The sequence below is a fragment of the Phyllostomus discolor genome, chromosome 3 (genome assembly GCF_004126475.2).
Source record: "Phyllostomus discolor isolate MPI-MPIP mPhyDis1 chromosome 3, mPhyDis1.pri.v3, whole genome shotgun sequence".
NCBI classification, from domain to species: domain Eukaryota; kingdom Metazoa; phylum Chordata; class Mammalia; order Chiroptera; family Phyllostomidae; genus Phyllostomus; species Phyllostomus discolor.
Genome location: NC_040905.2, coordinates 186,849,181 through 186,863,320, shown reverse-complemented (window position 1 = coordinate 186,863,320; position 14,140 = coordinate 186,849,181). Strand labels below are relative to the sequence as shown.

Here is a 14,140-nt window from a genome sequence, read left to right as displayed (position 1 = left end):
AGATGCTTATCGAATGTGTGAATAAATGTTTCTTTAAACCCTCAGGTCCTGGTCTTGCTTCCTTTCTTCATGCTGCCTACTCTGATACCTTGATACCCAGAATACTCTGTTTTCCTCTGGCACCTGCCCCTCTGCCCCGCTGAGACTTGATCTTCCTTCCGGAAGCTCACAGCCTCCGCACACTCGATCCAAACTCCGACTCTGGGCTCAAGCCCACCTGCCCGTTCTAAGTTCTTTCCCTGACCAGCTGAGGGTTCGCTGGCATTAAATGCATTTACTGCAGGTGCAGAGACCAGCAGCCAACACCTCATCATTACAAACGGGTCTTGGACAGGAGGCAGAGTTCCAGTCCCAGCAGCTGGGACTCCAGGACCTTGGTGGCTGCAGCCGTTGGAGAGCTGGCCTGGCCATGAACACCCCTGTCTTCTCTCATCACAGCCTCATTAGGGGCTTCGGCCAGTGCCCCTGGCCTGCCCTTGGCGGGGGCTGGGGCCTCCAGCCCCACCCCCAGGGGTGCAGCTTACATCTGCTTTCTGTGCTTTCTGAAAGTCGGAAGGCCACTCTTTTGATACATTTCATCAGATTCTAAAATGGTGTTGTGTTTTGTTTTTCACGTCTTTCTCTCCTGAAGACGAACTGACTGGAATCCTTAAGAAATTGTCACTTGAGAAATATCAGCCCATTTTTGAGGAGCAAGAGGTAAGGATGTTCTTTTTGAATCTCAGTTTAAACCTCGTTGGTTAAAAAGTTGTCTGAAGAATGTCTTTCCTCATCGCTTCTGCTTGTTTTCCTTCTGCCAGCCGCGACTGGTCGTTTTCACTGTGACGGCTGAGGGACTAGAATCCGTGTTCAGCACGTTTAGTTCAGTCCAATTTCACTGTTTAGTTACAGTGAAATTCTGGGGCCCTCACGGCTTGTTGCACTATAATAGAATTTTATAACATCGAGCATGGCTCTGTCTCTCTGAGCGTGCGTCTGTCCTCCACTGGCTTGTCCACAGGGACTGACCGACAGGGTCTCAGGTTTGCAGATCCCAGTGACTCTGTGCTAAGTGTCTGGATGCAGAGTCTGTGTTAATCTGAGAGAATTCCTATTTACTTAAAAGCTCTCACAATCACAGATTTAAAATAGTGCTGTTTTGCAGTTTAGCAGTTTCTCAAAACATTAAACATAAGAGGAACCGTAAGACCCAGCAAGCCCACCCCTAGGTATACACCCACGAGAGATGAAAACGTGGCTCCACACGAAAACTTGTATACACGAGTCCACAGCAGCATCTGTTCGTAGTCACCAAAAAGTGGAGACAACCCAGTGCCTGTTAATTGATGACGGATAAACAGAATGTGCCCTCTCTCCCCGATGGAGTAGAACGTGGTCCTCAGAAAGGAATGAAGCTCTGCCATGTGTCCCGACACGGGTGAACCCTGGAAGTGTGGTGCCGAGTGACAGGAGCTGGTCACAAAAGGCCACACGCCCACAGTTCCGTTTACGTGAAATGTCCAGCACAGGCAGACAGTACAGACAGAAAGATCAGTGGTGGCCAGGGGATGCGGGGCGGGGCGAGGAGAGTGGGGAGGGATTTCTAACAGGGATGGAAATGCTGTGAAATTGAGCGTGGAGACAGTTACACAACTCTGCCCCAAAAGTCTTTGAGTCGCACTCTTTAAATGGGAGAATTGTAGGGCAGGTAAATTATACTTAGTGCGCTGTTAAAAAATTTCCCGTTTTGGCCGAATAAAATTTCTCTTCGGCCCACAAGCCACCAGGGTGTAATCACTGGTCAAGGACACTCTGGTGCCCGGTTTAGTAGCACCTGAAACCGTGGCACGTGCAGTCGCAATCTCGAGGACCAGTCACTGCCCCCCAACAAGCTTGAGATGTAATCGAGGAGCTTGAATTCTGCTTCAAGAAACACAGACTGGCCTGCTGTGGCTTTCTTCCTCGGTTTGCTTTTCTGCCCCACCCAGCCTGTCCACCTGCCTCTCTGGAGCTGTAAAGCAGAGCAGTGATTCTTCTCACCAAGAAAACCTTTCCTGTTTGTGGTGGCTGTCTCCTCTTGTTTGCTATATACCATCCTTCCGAAGAGCTGGCCGTGGGGACTGGACGTGGGTTCCCTGCCACAGGTGTGGGGTGGTGGGGAGATGGGAGTGTCCTGCAGGGCCGGGGGCCAGTTGGTTTCAGCCAAAGCCACACCACTCTCTCGCTCAGCCCCTCAGCACCTGGTGCGCTGGAAAGTCCCAGAGGAGCTGGTTGTCAGAGAGGAGGGAGACTCTGGCATCTCACAGAGAGCTCGGGATGGGCTGGGGGAGCGGACCCTGTCCCGGTGCCGCAAAGCTGGGTCAAGATTTTTTTTTAACCCAGGAAAGTCAAGTGCCTGTTAAAAAAGAGAAGGAAAGCTGGGGTGGAAGCTGTTTCTCCTGGAGCTGAGGCATGGGCAGGGAGGACAGGAACGTTAGGATTTCTCCAGTGGAAACCAGGGGTTGTGCGGCTTTGGGACGCCCTTGCTCTGAGCTCTTCTCCACCTCCATTCTCCGCAGCGCTTCTTTCCCTGTTGCTTCTGCTGGCTCATTTTCTCACTCTGTCTTTCCACAGTCTGCGTCCCTCTTGTCCTCGGGGGGGAAACGTGGTGAGTATCTCCATACGCCCACATTTTCTGTGCAGTAGCCAGCATTGTTCAAAGTCCCGCAAAACTGGAACGTACTTCCTCATAGCGGGACTCGGGTGTTTTTACCACCTTAGCTGCCCAGATTACTGCCTCGGGGGCTTTTTTTTACTTGTTCTTTTCCAGGTTCTTTCCAAAGTATGCTCTCCTGGAAATCCCAGGGCTAGCGCTCAGGAGAGTTAGTTCTCACTGATATTTTCCACTCAACTTTCAGCGTTCAGTCAGGAATTGGAAATAGTGAGTCGTAATTAATTTCACTGCTAATAAGTACTAATAGCTCATAATCATGCTGTTTCTGCTGTGGTTGGGAAAGAGAGCTCCGGCACCAAGCAGCCGGCGGCGAATCCCCCCTCTTCCTTCCCAGGTAGACATGGAGGCGTTCCTCACCCTCACCGATGGCGACTTAAAGGAGCTGGGGATTAAGACAGACGGGTCCAGGCAGCAGATTCTGGCAGCGATTTCCGAACTGAACGCAGGCAAGGTATCGCTCTCTCTCTCTCTCTCTCTCTCTCTCTCTCTCTCTCTCTCTCACTCTCTCTCTGTTTCCCTGTTTCAAACAGCTCAGAGATTAAAGGGCCTTCAGGGGTCTAATTTTATCTCTGGCATAGCTGGCAGAGGCTGGCCCCACGTGCACGCTTCTCGCTGCCTCCCAGTGTGGCCTGTTCGTCTTCCAAATCTCTCTTCCCATAAAGTCAGATTCCACTAAAAGATTCCCTCCAGTCATTCCAGCCCGCGGGGCTGGGATCGGCTCCAGAGCGCAGGGGAAGCAGAGATGCTGGGAAAGACGCGCCCTGGGGTCGGGTGGGCCTGCCGGTTGAGTCATGGCACCTCCACGCACTCCCTGCATTTCCCTGGGCAAGTCAGGCTCTCCCCATCCAGAAGGTGGGGGCGGTGGCACTGCCACCAGGATGAAAATGCTAAGCAGAGCCCCTGGTGCACAGAGACCCATCAGTCAGCGTTGGTATTATTGGCGTCCTGCCTTTTTGCCTAATGAGAAATTTCTATTTTATTGGCTTTAAAGCTAAAGATTAGCAATGTCCCCCACCCACACCTGTGCAACACACAAACAAGCAAACAAAAAAAAACATGAAGAGCATCGCATCCACTTTGCAAACAGTCATTGAGTCACATCTTAGCCACATCACACAGGCTACTCACTGTCCTTTGCCCTCTGCATCTCCCCCAGGGCGGGCGGGGTTTCCTGTCCCTCCCTCGGACAACGGTGTGTGCTACTTGCCTCTCCGTGGCTCTTCCCACTTGGCCTCACAGCTCCCCACTCGTTGAACTGTAGCGCCTCGCCTGGGATTTTACCGTTGTAAATACCACGGTCGTGGACATCGCTGCCTCTTTCCTTTCCCTTCTCGGGAAAGAAAGCTTCCCGAGGCTCCTCAGGCTCTGTTCCACCACACGACGTTGTGTCAGCGAGCGTGATTTGTTCTTTCTGTGTAGTGCCAGGTACGCACAGAACTGCCAAACAGGCTTGTAGCGCCAGCAGCAAAGAAATATTCAGGTGCCACTTTATCATTCATGAGCCACTTTGCATACATTCGGCTCAGTTACCCTGTGGACCAGGAGCTTAAGGACCCTCCTCCTCTGGTCTTCAGAGGCCGGATACATGAGCCAGGGAGAGGATGGGGGTGGGGGGAAGCCATGCTTAGGCCAGTTAAGGGAGAAGGACAGAAAAAGTTCCAAATGTAGAGCCAGTGAGGATGGTGGAAGCACTTTGGGAGGAGGGGGAGGAGCTGGGTGCCCCAGAGCCTGGCCTGGGCATGGTGGATGGTAACCTCTGATGCTTCCAGACCTGCCCTCTGCCCTCCGGGCCGTGGCCTCCTTGGCCTGTGGTCACATAAGGAGGACAGACAGGGATGGTTTGAAAACCTTAGGAGCTTCACGGCATCATCAGAGGGACGATGTGACATTGTAAGTCCGCTCCAAAGGAGAACACTTTTTTTTGAAGTCTGTGCGGACTGGAGCCTTTCGTTCACGTTCTCTCAAAATCAGCCCCCTGCTCTATTTCTGTAACAGCCTGTATCCTGCACTAAGCAGGGGCCCATCTAGAGATGCAGAAATGACAGCTGTTAGTGGTCGTCTCGGTCACTCTGGGCTCCCTAACAGAGCACCACAGACTGGTGGCTTGTCAACAACAGAAATCCATTTCTCAGAGTGTGGAGGCTGGAGGCCCAAGCTCAGGGTGCCAGCAGGGTGTGGGTCCCCTTCCCAGCTGCAGACTGCACCCTCACCTGGTGGTACATCTGCACATGGTGGTGCATCCTCACGTGGTGGAGACAGGAGAAGAGCACACTCTCCCCTGTCTCTTCCTATAGCAGCACAGACCCCATCACGGGGGCCTGCCCCTCATGGCCTCATGGAAGCATAATTACTCCCCAGACACCATCACATCGAGGCAGGGTTTCTGCATGTGGATTTTAGGGGAGGCCCCAAACATTCAGCCCATAACAGTGGTCTTCCTTGGGGTCCCTCACTGACCAGCTTCCAGCACAGAGAGCCAGGCGCTTCTGACATATTGGGCCATGGGAACCACTGAATCCCACCCACATCCTTCCTGCAGGCGGCACCCACGGTGCAAAGTCAGGTGATTCCACACGGAGGCAGGTGTGCAGGGAAGGAGTGGGTCTGAACTAATTGTTGGAGAAAGAAAGACCCTCTGATTCCAGGGTGATTAGAAGCAGACAAAGTCGTGGAAGTGAGGACTGTATATCATAGTGCCAGTTTAATACTCCAAAGGCAGGTTATCATCGCTCTCCCAGGTTACCACTGCAGCTCTATCCTGGTTCTTAGAAAGAGCTAAGAGGTCCTCATGCCAAGCGGGGCTCCCAGGAGCCTTTCGGATGCCCTGGGTCTCAGCTCTTCTGGGTTGGACCTGCCCGATCCCGACTTTAGGGGCTCCTGCCTATTTCTTGATTGCTACAAGGCACGAGCTTCCCCTTGTAACACCCATACTCGTTCCTCTGCAACCCGGCCTTGGCCGAGAGAACACCCATGTGGCTCAGGTGTCCTGTGTGCATTTGTCCACCCAGACCAGGACCTGTGAGAAGGGAGGCCCAGCTCTCCTTGACCGCAGGCCTCTTTCCAGCTGCGGCCCATGGCACACCGGAGCCTCGTGGAACCAATTCAGTGGTTCTTAAGCAGCATTTTTAAAAACAGACTAGAGTAGGAATTATCAACATGCTTTGCAGGTAGGAAGGGTAAAATTTGTTTCCGTTGTATATATTTACATGTAATAGGATTGTGATATAAATATATTTCTTATGGAGTCAAAAAAACCCCTTTAAACATGTTAGCCTAAATTTTAAAAAATGAGTGTTAACTAAAAACTGGCCCAGCCTTAACAAAAAATCAGCAGAGCACGGTGGACCCTCAGCTGCAGGCTGTGTGCCTGGTGGGGAAGCCCCTCTGGTGTTCGCGCTGTGACATGTACGTGGGTCTGCGGGCGGGCTTGTCCATTTCCGACAGCCCGACAGCCCGTGTGGGGGAATGGCGCCCGGACTCGAAGGCCCGGGGTTCACCTCTGGTGGGTCCTAAGCCGTTGATTACTTTCTTCATTCCCACTTTGTTGTGGTTATCAAAGCAGGCATCCTCTTTTTACTAAATTTGCACTGTATGAAAAAGATGTTTTTTAAAGAAATCACAGTCCGTCCACCCAGAGGCCAATAAGAGGTTCACATTTGGGAAGGTCACTCTGCAGTGTTTTGTGCTAAATGTTTTTTCATTTTAATCCTCTCCTGAGGACGTGCTCATTGATTTTAGAGAGAGGGCAAGGGAGAGAGAGAGAGGAGAGAAACATCGATGTGAGAAACATTGGTTACTTTTCATGTGCACCCTGACTGGGGACCGAACCCGCAACCTAGGTGTGTGCTCTGACTGGGAATCTAGCCCGCGGCCTTTCCGTTTACTGGACGATGCTCCAACCCACTGACCCACACGGGCCAGGGCCAAATGTTGTTCTTTACGTGGCTGAGATACACTTGGATCTATAATTTTACATTCTACTTTCTTCATTTAATACTAAATATATGTACTTATCCATGTCATTAAGAGCTCTTTTTAATATAATACATTTGTATGGATGTACTAAAATTACTTTTTTTTAATTCCTACTTACTGGATATGTAGATACCCGAACTTTAAATAGCATTGCCATGGGCAACTTTGTGTGTAAGGCCTTCTAATCGCCTGCTCAGAAGAGACGTGTAAAAGTGGAATTGCAGGGCCAAAGCATCTGATTCAAGCTACATGGTCCCTTTCCTTGAGTTACTTCCCAGAAAGAGCCAGTGAACATCCCCACCAGCTGTGGGTATGAGAGTTGGGTATTTTTTTTTAAATTGTGTCATTAATTTGATAGGCTAAAAAAAAATGTGCCTTGTTTTACTTTGCATTTCTTTAACTACTAGATAAACTAAACACTTTTTTCTACTTTCGGTGACCATTTGCCTTTTCCTTTTGAGAATTACCAGGCCAGTCCTTTGAAACTCAGGGGTTTTTAAAGGGCAATTATCATTATCGTCTGGAGTCAGAGTGGATGCAGGAGCGACTGTGGTTTTCATCATCCACGGCTCCCTCCCAAGGTTCAGAGGCAGAGACTGCTGGAACCCTGGCTCGCCCTGACCTCATTTCTCAGGCAATTACGGCCAAGGTAGTGGTTAACGACGGCGGCGCCATCGCCCCTCCTGGTTATGTTTTTGCCCTCTGCAGTTCGCACAGTGTCGGCCCATTCATTATCTCCGGGCGAACCTCGTCACAGCCCCAGCATGTGGCATTCTTCCCATCTTCCAGGTGTGGATGCTCGGCAGCAGGGGGTCATGCCTGGGATGCCTCCACTAGTGAGTGGTGGAATGGGGACTCATGGACCTCTGAGCCCACAGTCGCTTCTCTGTCTCCTGCCCACAGTGCCAGGTTTGCGTTGATCCCCAGAACCAACCGAAGGGGGGCTCTCACTGCCCCCTCAGGAGCCTGGGAGGCCACTTCAGCCCTGGGGTCCTCAGAGGGGCCCCTCAGCGTGTGGGGAGTTCATGAAATGAAGCAAGAGAAAGTTTGACGTCCAGGTCCATGGGTGTTTCTTCCTTTTTATTCTTCGCAGAGAATAATCTGCCAGAGATTATGCATTTTTAATGTGCTTTACATTTTGGCCACATTTGTTTGTTGCTTTTAAAAATCCACGTGTAAGCCGTGCTGCTGCCTTCTGAGGACAGGGACGGTAGGCCTGCTGCTGCTAACACAGGGCCCTGTGTCAGCAGCAACTGTCCGAGGTGCTGTCCTTGTCCCCGTCTTATAAGTGAGGAAACCAAGGCTCTCTGCTCAAGGTCACTCAGCTAGTAAATGGAGACACGGGATTTGAACTCAGGCTGTTTGATTGAGTCTGTAGTCTTAACCTCTGTGTATTGCTGCCTCTTGGGCAGTTATTCCGTGAAGATGCTCTCTAGGCTTAAAGAAACATTCACATCCCCCCTCTTTCTATCTCAAAACGTGTGTGCGAGGGGACAGGAGGGGGAGATCTCGCAGGGATAGGGCGAGAAGTGAATCACTGTGAGGAGGAATCTGACATCTTCTGGGCAGGGACGAGTGAGACTGTTCGAACTCTCACACTGTCGCAGCAGGAAGTTTGGCTCCCACTGAGTTCCTGGAAATCCGAGGGCTGGACGGAGGCACAGCACAGAGCAGGGGAGGACACCCCCGTTCCATGCTGTGTGACCCTCGGGCCTGTCAGTCCTGCTTCCTGGGCTCCGCTGTCCACCCTCGTCACAGGGGTTGGACGCCTGTATCTCGGGCCCTCTTGTCTCTGGCAGGCTGTGATTGTGGGTGCTGGGGAAGAAGCTGACTCAGAGTGTTTTTATTAAACGTGGTACTCTGTCAATTAGGTAATTCATTTCCCCCAAGACGCCCATGGGCTTTTCAAGTGTGAGTTGAGCATTGACAACACTGTGTCAATTGAATTAATGGTTAAAAGATTTAACAAGGCTTTCTGTGTCTGTTTTCAATTTCCTCCACAGGGACGGGAGAGACAAATTTTACAGGAAACCATTCACAACTTCCATTCCTCCTTTGAGAGCAGTGCCAGCAACACCAGGGCCCCTGGAAATAATCCCTGTACATGATCCTCTTTCCTGTGGTCACCAGCGTGAGCTTTCTGGATCTCGGTGCTGCCTCCACACAGCCAGTGCGCCAGCCGCCCTCAGCTCTTTGCCGTCCCCCAAGACACACCGTGCTCTGTCACGCCGCTGTGCCTCAGTCATGTTGTTCCCTCTGCCTGGAACACCCATCTCCCCTTCTCCGCTGTAGTGGTGGTGATGCTCATGGCTGTAACAAACTCCAACACACTAGACACTTCATCTCACATAAAGTCCGGTACGGCTGCCGCTTGCTTAGCATGTGGTTTCATCCAGTGATTCAGGGGCCCCGCTCCTTTTATCTGTGGCTCTGCCATTCCCAAGGGCTTCAGAGTTTTTGCTTCTGGCTGCCAGAAGGGGATGAGGATGGCGAAGAAGGCACAGCCGCTTCTTACTGCCTTGCTCCTGAATGCTCACAGCCCACGGCTCCTCCGGCTCGCAGTCACCGGCAGTCACGTGGCCACCCCTGGTACAAAGGACACTGGAAGATGTAGTCTTTGCCCAGGTAGTGGCCTCACAGCAACAGCTCTGTCCTTCGGTGGGGAAGTGCATATTTTCTGCACGTCTTCCCTTAAAACTTCTAGCTTGTCCCTCGTAGTCTGAGTCACCTATCAAGCAAAGCCTTTTCATGACTCCCTTACATAGAACTAACCTGTCCGGCCACTGGGATCACTGCTTTGTGTATCCCTCTGCCTTGGCCCGTCACGTGCCTACTGCACACAACACGCAACAGGACGTGTGTGTCGGGTGCACTCTCCTTCACTGCAGAGGCAGCCCTCTGTGTAGGAAAAGGGGGAGGAGGCTCCCTGTGTGATCTTGCAGGATCCCTTCTTTCTGGCTGTCAGTTTCCTGGCCCGTGGTCGGACAAGGCGACACACCCACACTCTACGCCGCTCCTCCCAGATCGCGCTAGGGCTTTCTGCACTTCCAGTGGGAGCAGAAGACCCCAGTATATCACATTGCGGAAGGACTTCGGTGCTCACGTTTTCTAGGCAAAGCAGCAGAGGATTGGGAATTTTTTTTCTAGACTCGGTTAATGCTCTGTTCCTCAGAAGGGCATCGGTTCATGTAGTTTTCTGCCATGTTCTATTACATGAGAAGGCCTCCGACTTTTAAACCCAGAGCTTTCTGGGGTGTTTTCAAGTGAGTGATTTGCTCGGCCAATGCTCGCTGCACTGCTGTCTTGGTGCTGGGAGGACAGAGATGAGCCACAGCCAGTCCCCACCCCTGAGGACCTCAGCAGGCAAGGTGAAGGGATGATCTGACCCCGACCGTACAGGCAGCACGGGGCGGGGGGGCGGGGGTGAAGAGCCTGTGCCTTGGACTAAGGCTCAGAGTTCAGATCCAGCCCTGCGGGTGGCCAGCTGGGTAGCCAGGGGTGGGTTACTTCGCCTCTTAATTGGAGCTCAGAGCCGGAGTGCCTATGTACGTGGTCTGCAGAATATACCCAACAGATGGCAGCCTTCACAGAATTCTGATTTTTACCGTGAGCTCTGCAGGCCGCATGCTGGCTCCCTGGGGGTGGGGGTGGGGGAGTCTCTCATCTCTCCCACCCCCAGATGTGAACACCCATTTCTGCTCTGCTGGCTTCTAGAGGCGGTCATTACTGCTTCGTCCAGAGCCCGACCGTGTTCTCCCTCTGCCTGTCAGTTCAGTGGGTGTCCCTCTTTCTTCATCCTCCCACCTGCTGAAGCCAACTTTCCACACGACTGGAGAGGAAAGGTTTCATTTTTAGCCACCACTGACAGACATCTTTATAATTGTCCCTCATGTCCCAGCCTTCTCTAAGGAGACACCGCCATTGGGCACCTACCAGTGCGTGCAGCAGCTTGACCTCAGCCTCATCTGCCCTCACTGCCGCTCTGAGGGCGGACATGGTTTAACCCCGTCCTGCACGTTGGGGAAGCGGGCCTGGCGGGGTGAAGCTGCAAGCCAATTACACACTGGCTGGAGCAGACCGGCTTAGAACTGGACTGGAGGGCTGCCGAGCCTGTGCATCTTCTGAGGACTCGCACGGGCTTCTGGAGCTAGAAGTACCGGGGATCCTTGCTGACTTAACGTACTCATATCTCCAGGGTTTATGGACAGGCCTCGAGCTGTTTGCCCATGAAATACACGGCCTCTGAGTTATGTGCCTTGAGGTTCTGTGCCAGCTTTTCACTGTTGTCTGTTCTTTTCATAAGCCCATTATTAGTGCAGCTTCTACTCAGGTAAGTTTGATCGAACACCCACCATATGCAAGAGCTGTGCTGGGAATCTGCCTTCCACGAGTGCACACCTGCACGACCTCACCTAATGACCCCACAGAAGGGCTGATTATTCCCATTTTGCAGATGGGAAAACTAAGGCGCAGACGGATGCTTCCCTTGTATTTTTACCTGGACTCAAGTGGTTCTAAGGCCTTTTCTCCCAGGAAGTCTGTATGCTGGTTGGTAAGAGATCCCTGGCACCCACTCTGGGCCATGACCACTTTTCTGACGACCCTTCCCACCCCATGGATTCCTTCCCCCAGGAAGCAGTTCACCCCCTCACCCAGTATTTCCCTTGATGGATGGCCTTCACCGCTTTGCCCCAAGTGTGTTCAGCCTGGGCTGCAGAATCTTCCCAGGATGGGCCCCCAGCCTGCAGGAGGTACCTTCTCAGGAACACAGATCAGTGTGGATGTCACAGCTGTCTAGCCTTGTGACTAGTTTCACAGGATGTTAATAGGCTTTTCATTTTTAAAAAAGGGTATATATGTGAAAATGGGGTGAGGCTCTGATCAGACAAGTTTGGCAGACACTGGGTCACAGCTCAATTATACAACCTGCTGTATAGGGCATTTCAGAACCTTGAGTACAGAAATGTTTGTTGGGCCTCATGAAGGGGCCAGGTAGCTTGTGCCATTTCCCACACATCTGATCACAGCATGCGCCTTCATGGTGCCCTTGCAAGACGGATGCCTTGGGCACAGGCATGGAGACCCTGCTTTGTCTAGGACAGTGGCAGCCACGAAGCTCCCCAGCTCCTAGCAGTGGGCCGAGGGTGTATCCAAGGGCCTCATTGTCTTTGGTAATGGCCCCCTCTCTCCCCAGCAGCTGTCTGCAGAGGCGGCCTACTTGGCAGTGAGACATTAAGGCTAAGGGGCCCCTGACTTGGAGATGGCTGGGCCCCTGCTCAGAGGGCTCTCCATCCTGCAGGGGAGAAGGCACCGTTTCCCAGCGGCTGGGCAGTGTCCTGCCTGCTGCGTGCTGGGTGTTCAAGCCCTGCTTCCCAATGGCCAGGGCAAGGCTCCCACCTTTTTGGTTTAATGCCAGCCCATTATGTGGAAGCTGGCTAGTTGTGCAAGGAAAATGTTTACTTTTTTATTCAGTGAACGTTTACTGAGCATCTACCCTATGCCTGTCCATGCTGGTACTTGGAGTCCAGAGATGAAAAAATTCATCGCTGCCCTCAGGGAACCCAGAGCAACTCAGAGGAGACAGGCACATCAATGACGCATTGCAGTGCCATGTGAAGAGTCTTGTCGTAAGGGTGTGTGCTAGGTCTGCGGCTTGGACGCTGCTGTCAGTGGCAGCCCGGACAGAAGAGGACAGAGCTGGAGCCAGTCTGAGAGAGAGAGACTAGAGCAGGCAGGGAGGGAAGAGACAAGGCCCCCTGGATGGGGGACAGTGTGTTTGAAGGCAGGTGGCAGATCATATTTGTGGGCTAAATATCATCGGGGGTAAGTTAGATACCTGTTTTTCCAATTTCTGATTCTTTGAAATGCATAAAAGCCCCGTGTAGCCCTGGAAAGGCACTGATTGTAGAGTCGGCCCTAGCAGAGGGGGTTGGCTCAGCCACTCTTTATGGGGTAAGAGCAGGAATGTTTCACTCGTGGAGCCTTGGTTTATCTTGGGGATAGCACCCCCCTCCCCAAGGCGCCAAGGATCAGGTAAAGGTGAGAAAGCCCTTTCACACTGTGTGGGATTGTGCAGATATGAGAAATCTCTATAGAGGTTGCCTATTAAGGAATCCCCTCTCTCACCTGCTCCAATATAACCATGGCTGGTGGGTGAGGCCAGAAGCAGCAGCCTCCAGCCAGAGGGAGTGGCAGCTTAGATGGCTTTGCTGGCATCAAGGCCCTGAGAATGCCAGGATTGGCAGTGGATGGCTGCCCTCCAGCTGTGCCTGACTGGGTATCTGTGTCACTGGCACTCCCAGCGAAGTGGACAGGAAGAAGCAGGAAGGCTTTCCAGCCAGTTGCAGGAGCTGGTGCAGCAGGTACAGAGGAAGCAGCAAAGCCTTCTAGTTTGCCCTTGCCTCAGAGCTGCCTGAGACACTGCCGTGCAGGCCCGGCCAAGGCTGGACAACTGCAACATCCACACTGACCTCAGGTGCCAAGAAGGTACCTCCTGCAGACTGAGGTCCCATTCTGGGAATTCGGCAGCCCAGACTCAAGGTGTTGTGCAGCACCATCCATGCCCATCTGTCCTTGTCCATTTCAAGCAAGTAACCATGTATTGTTAAGAAACAGGTCCTGTAAAACATGCGAATGCTGATGCTGTTCCTGATAAAGTCAGTACCGAATTCTTCAGGACTAGCCAGGGATAGTGAATCTGTTCCCCAGGGGATAGACTGCAAGTCCCCGCCCCTGGGGTGGGGTTCTCCTTGAATAGTTCTGGAGGGCTTGCCAGGCTCCCTGATGGCCTGAGGGGGCTCCTCTCCTCTAATACTCGGCCTAATAGGGGATTAGACCCTGCCTTACATTTCATCTGCTCAGCTGAGAAGCCAGTCTTTGTAGGCAGTGAGTCACCAAAGCTTGAGGATGACAGAGGGGAAATAAACGCAGTCACCAGTAGTGGGAGAGAGCAGAAAGCCCTGTGGAACTTGTCTTCGACTTCCTTCCAAAGCAGAGACCCCACCTCCCCACCACCCAGGGCTCCCTCCACAGGATCTTGCCTGGTGGGGTGAACCAGCTCCCATCAGTGGAAGATCCCTCCCGGGTTCCCAGTTCCCGTCAGAGCCGCCTCCTCAGGGCTCACAGACCCAGCATGGCTGTCCTCTCCAGGGAGTCCGGCTGCACCCTTCAGGTGCCTAGGGGAGGGTTTGGCCTCACCCTAAGGCCTCGGCAGGGCCACAGTATCCTTTGGTAAGAGACCAGGATGCCATTTCATTTCAGTTCTGCAGGGTGGGTTCCATGTTCCTTACCACCACACTTTCATACTATTTTATTATAATTTCCAAACAGGGAATTGATTCCTTGAAGGATTTTCTGTTTGCCCAGTGTATATTAAATAATGATGAATCTTCTCACTTTGATTTTGCCCGTGGAAGGTATAAAACCCTCCTCAGATTCCTCCCAGTGATCATTGTTCTGGAGCAAGCACCCCTG

General features: G+C 52.4%; 1 protein-coding gene across 2 annotated transcripts in view; it reads left to right on the top strand.

Annotated features, from left to right (window-relative positions):
• ANKS6 (ankyrin repeat and sterile alpha motif domain containing 6) overlaps positions 1–9,044 on the top strand; it is a 46,239-nt gene extending 37,195 nt beyond the window's left edge. For both annotated transcript variants that reach the window (XM_036021965.1, XM_028530920.2), the window contains 3 exons: positions 632–699; positions 3,027–3,143; positions 8,671–9,044. In XM_036021965.1, coding sequence (XP_035877858.1) covers positions 632–699; positions 3,027–3,143; positions 8,671–8,775 — 290 coding nt within the window. In that variant the 3' untranslated portion in view covers positions 8,776–9,044. The remainder of the gene's footprint in view (positions 1–631; positions 700–3,026; positions 3,144–8,670) is intronic.
• Positions 9,045–14,140: the final 5,096 nt, after the last annotated feature.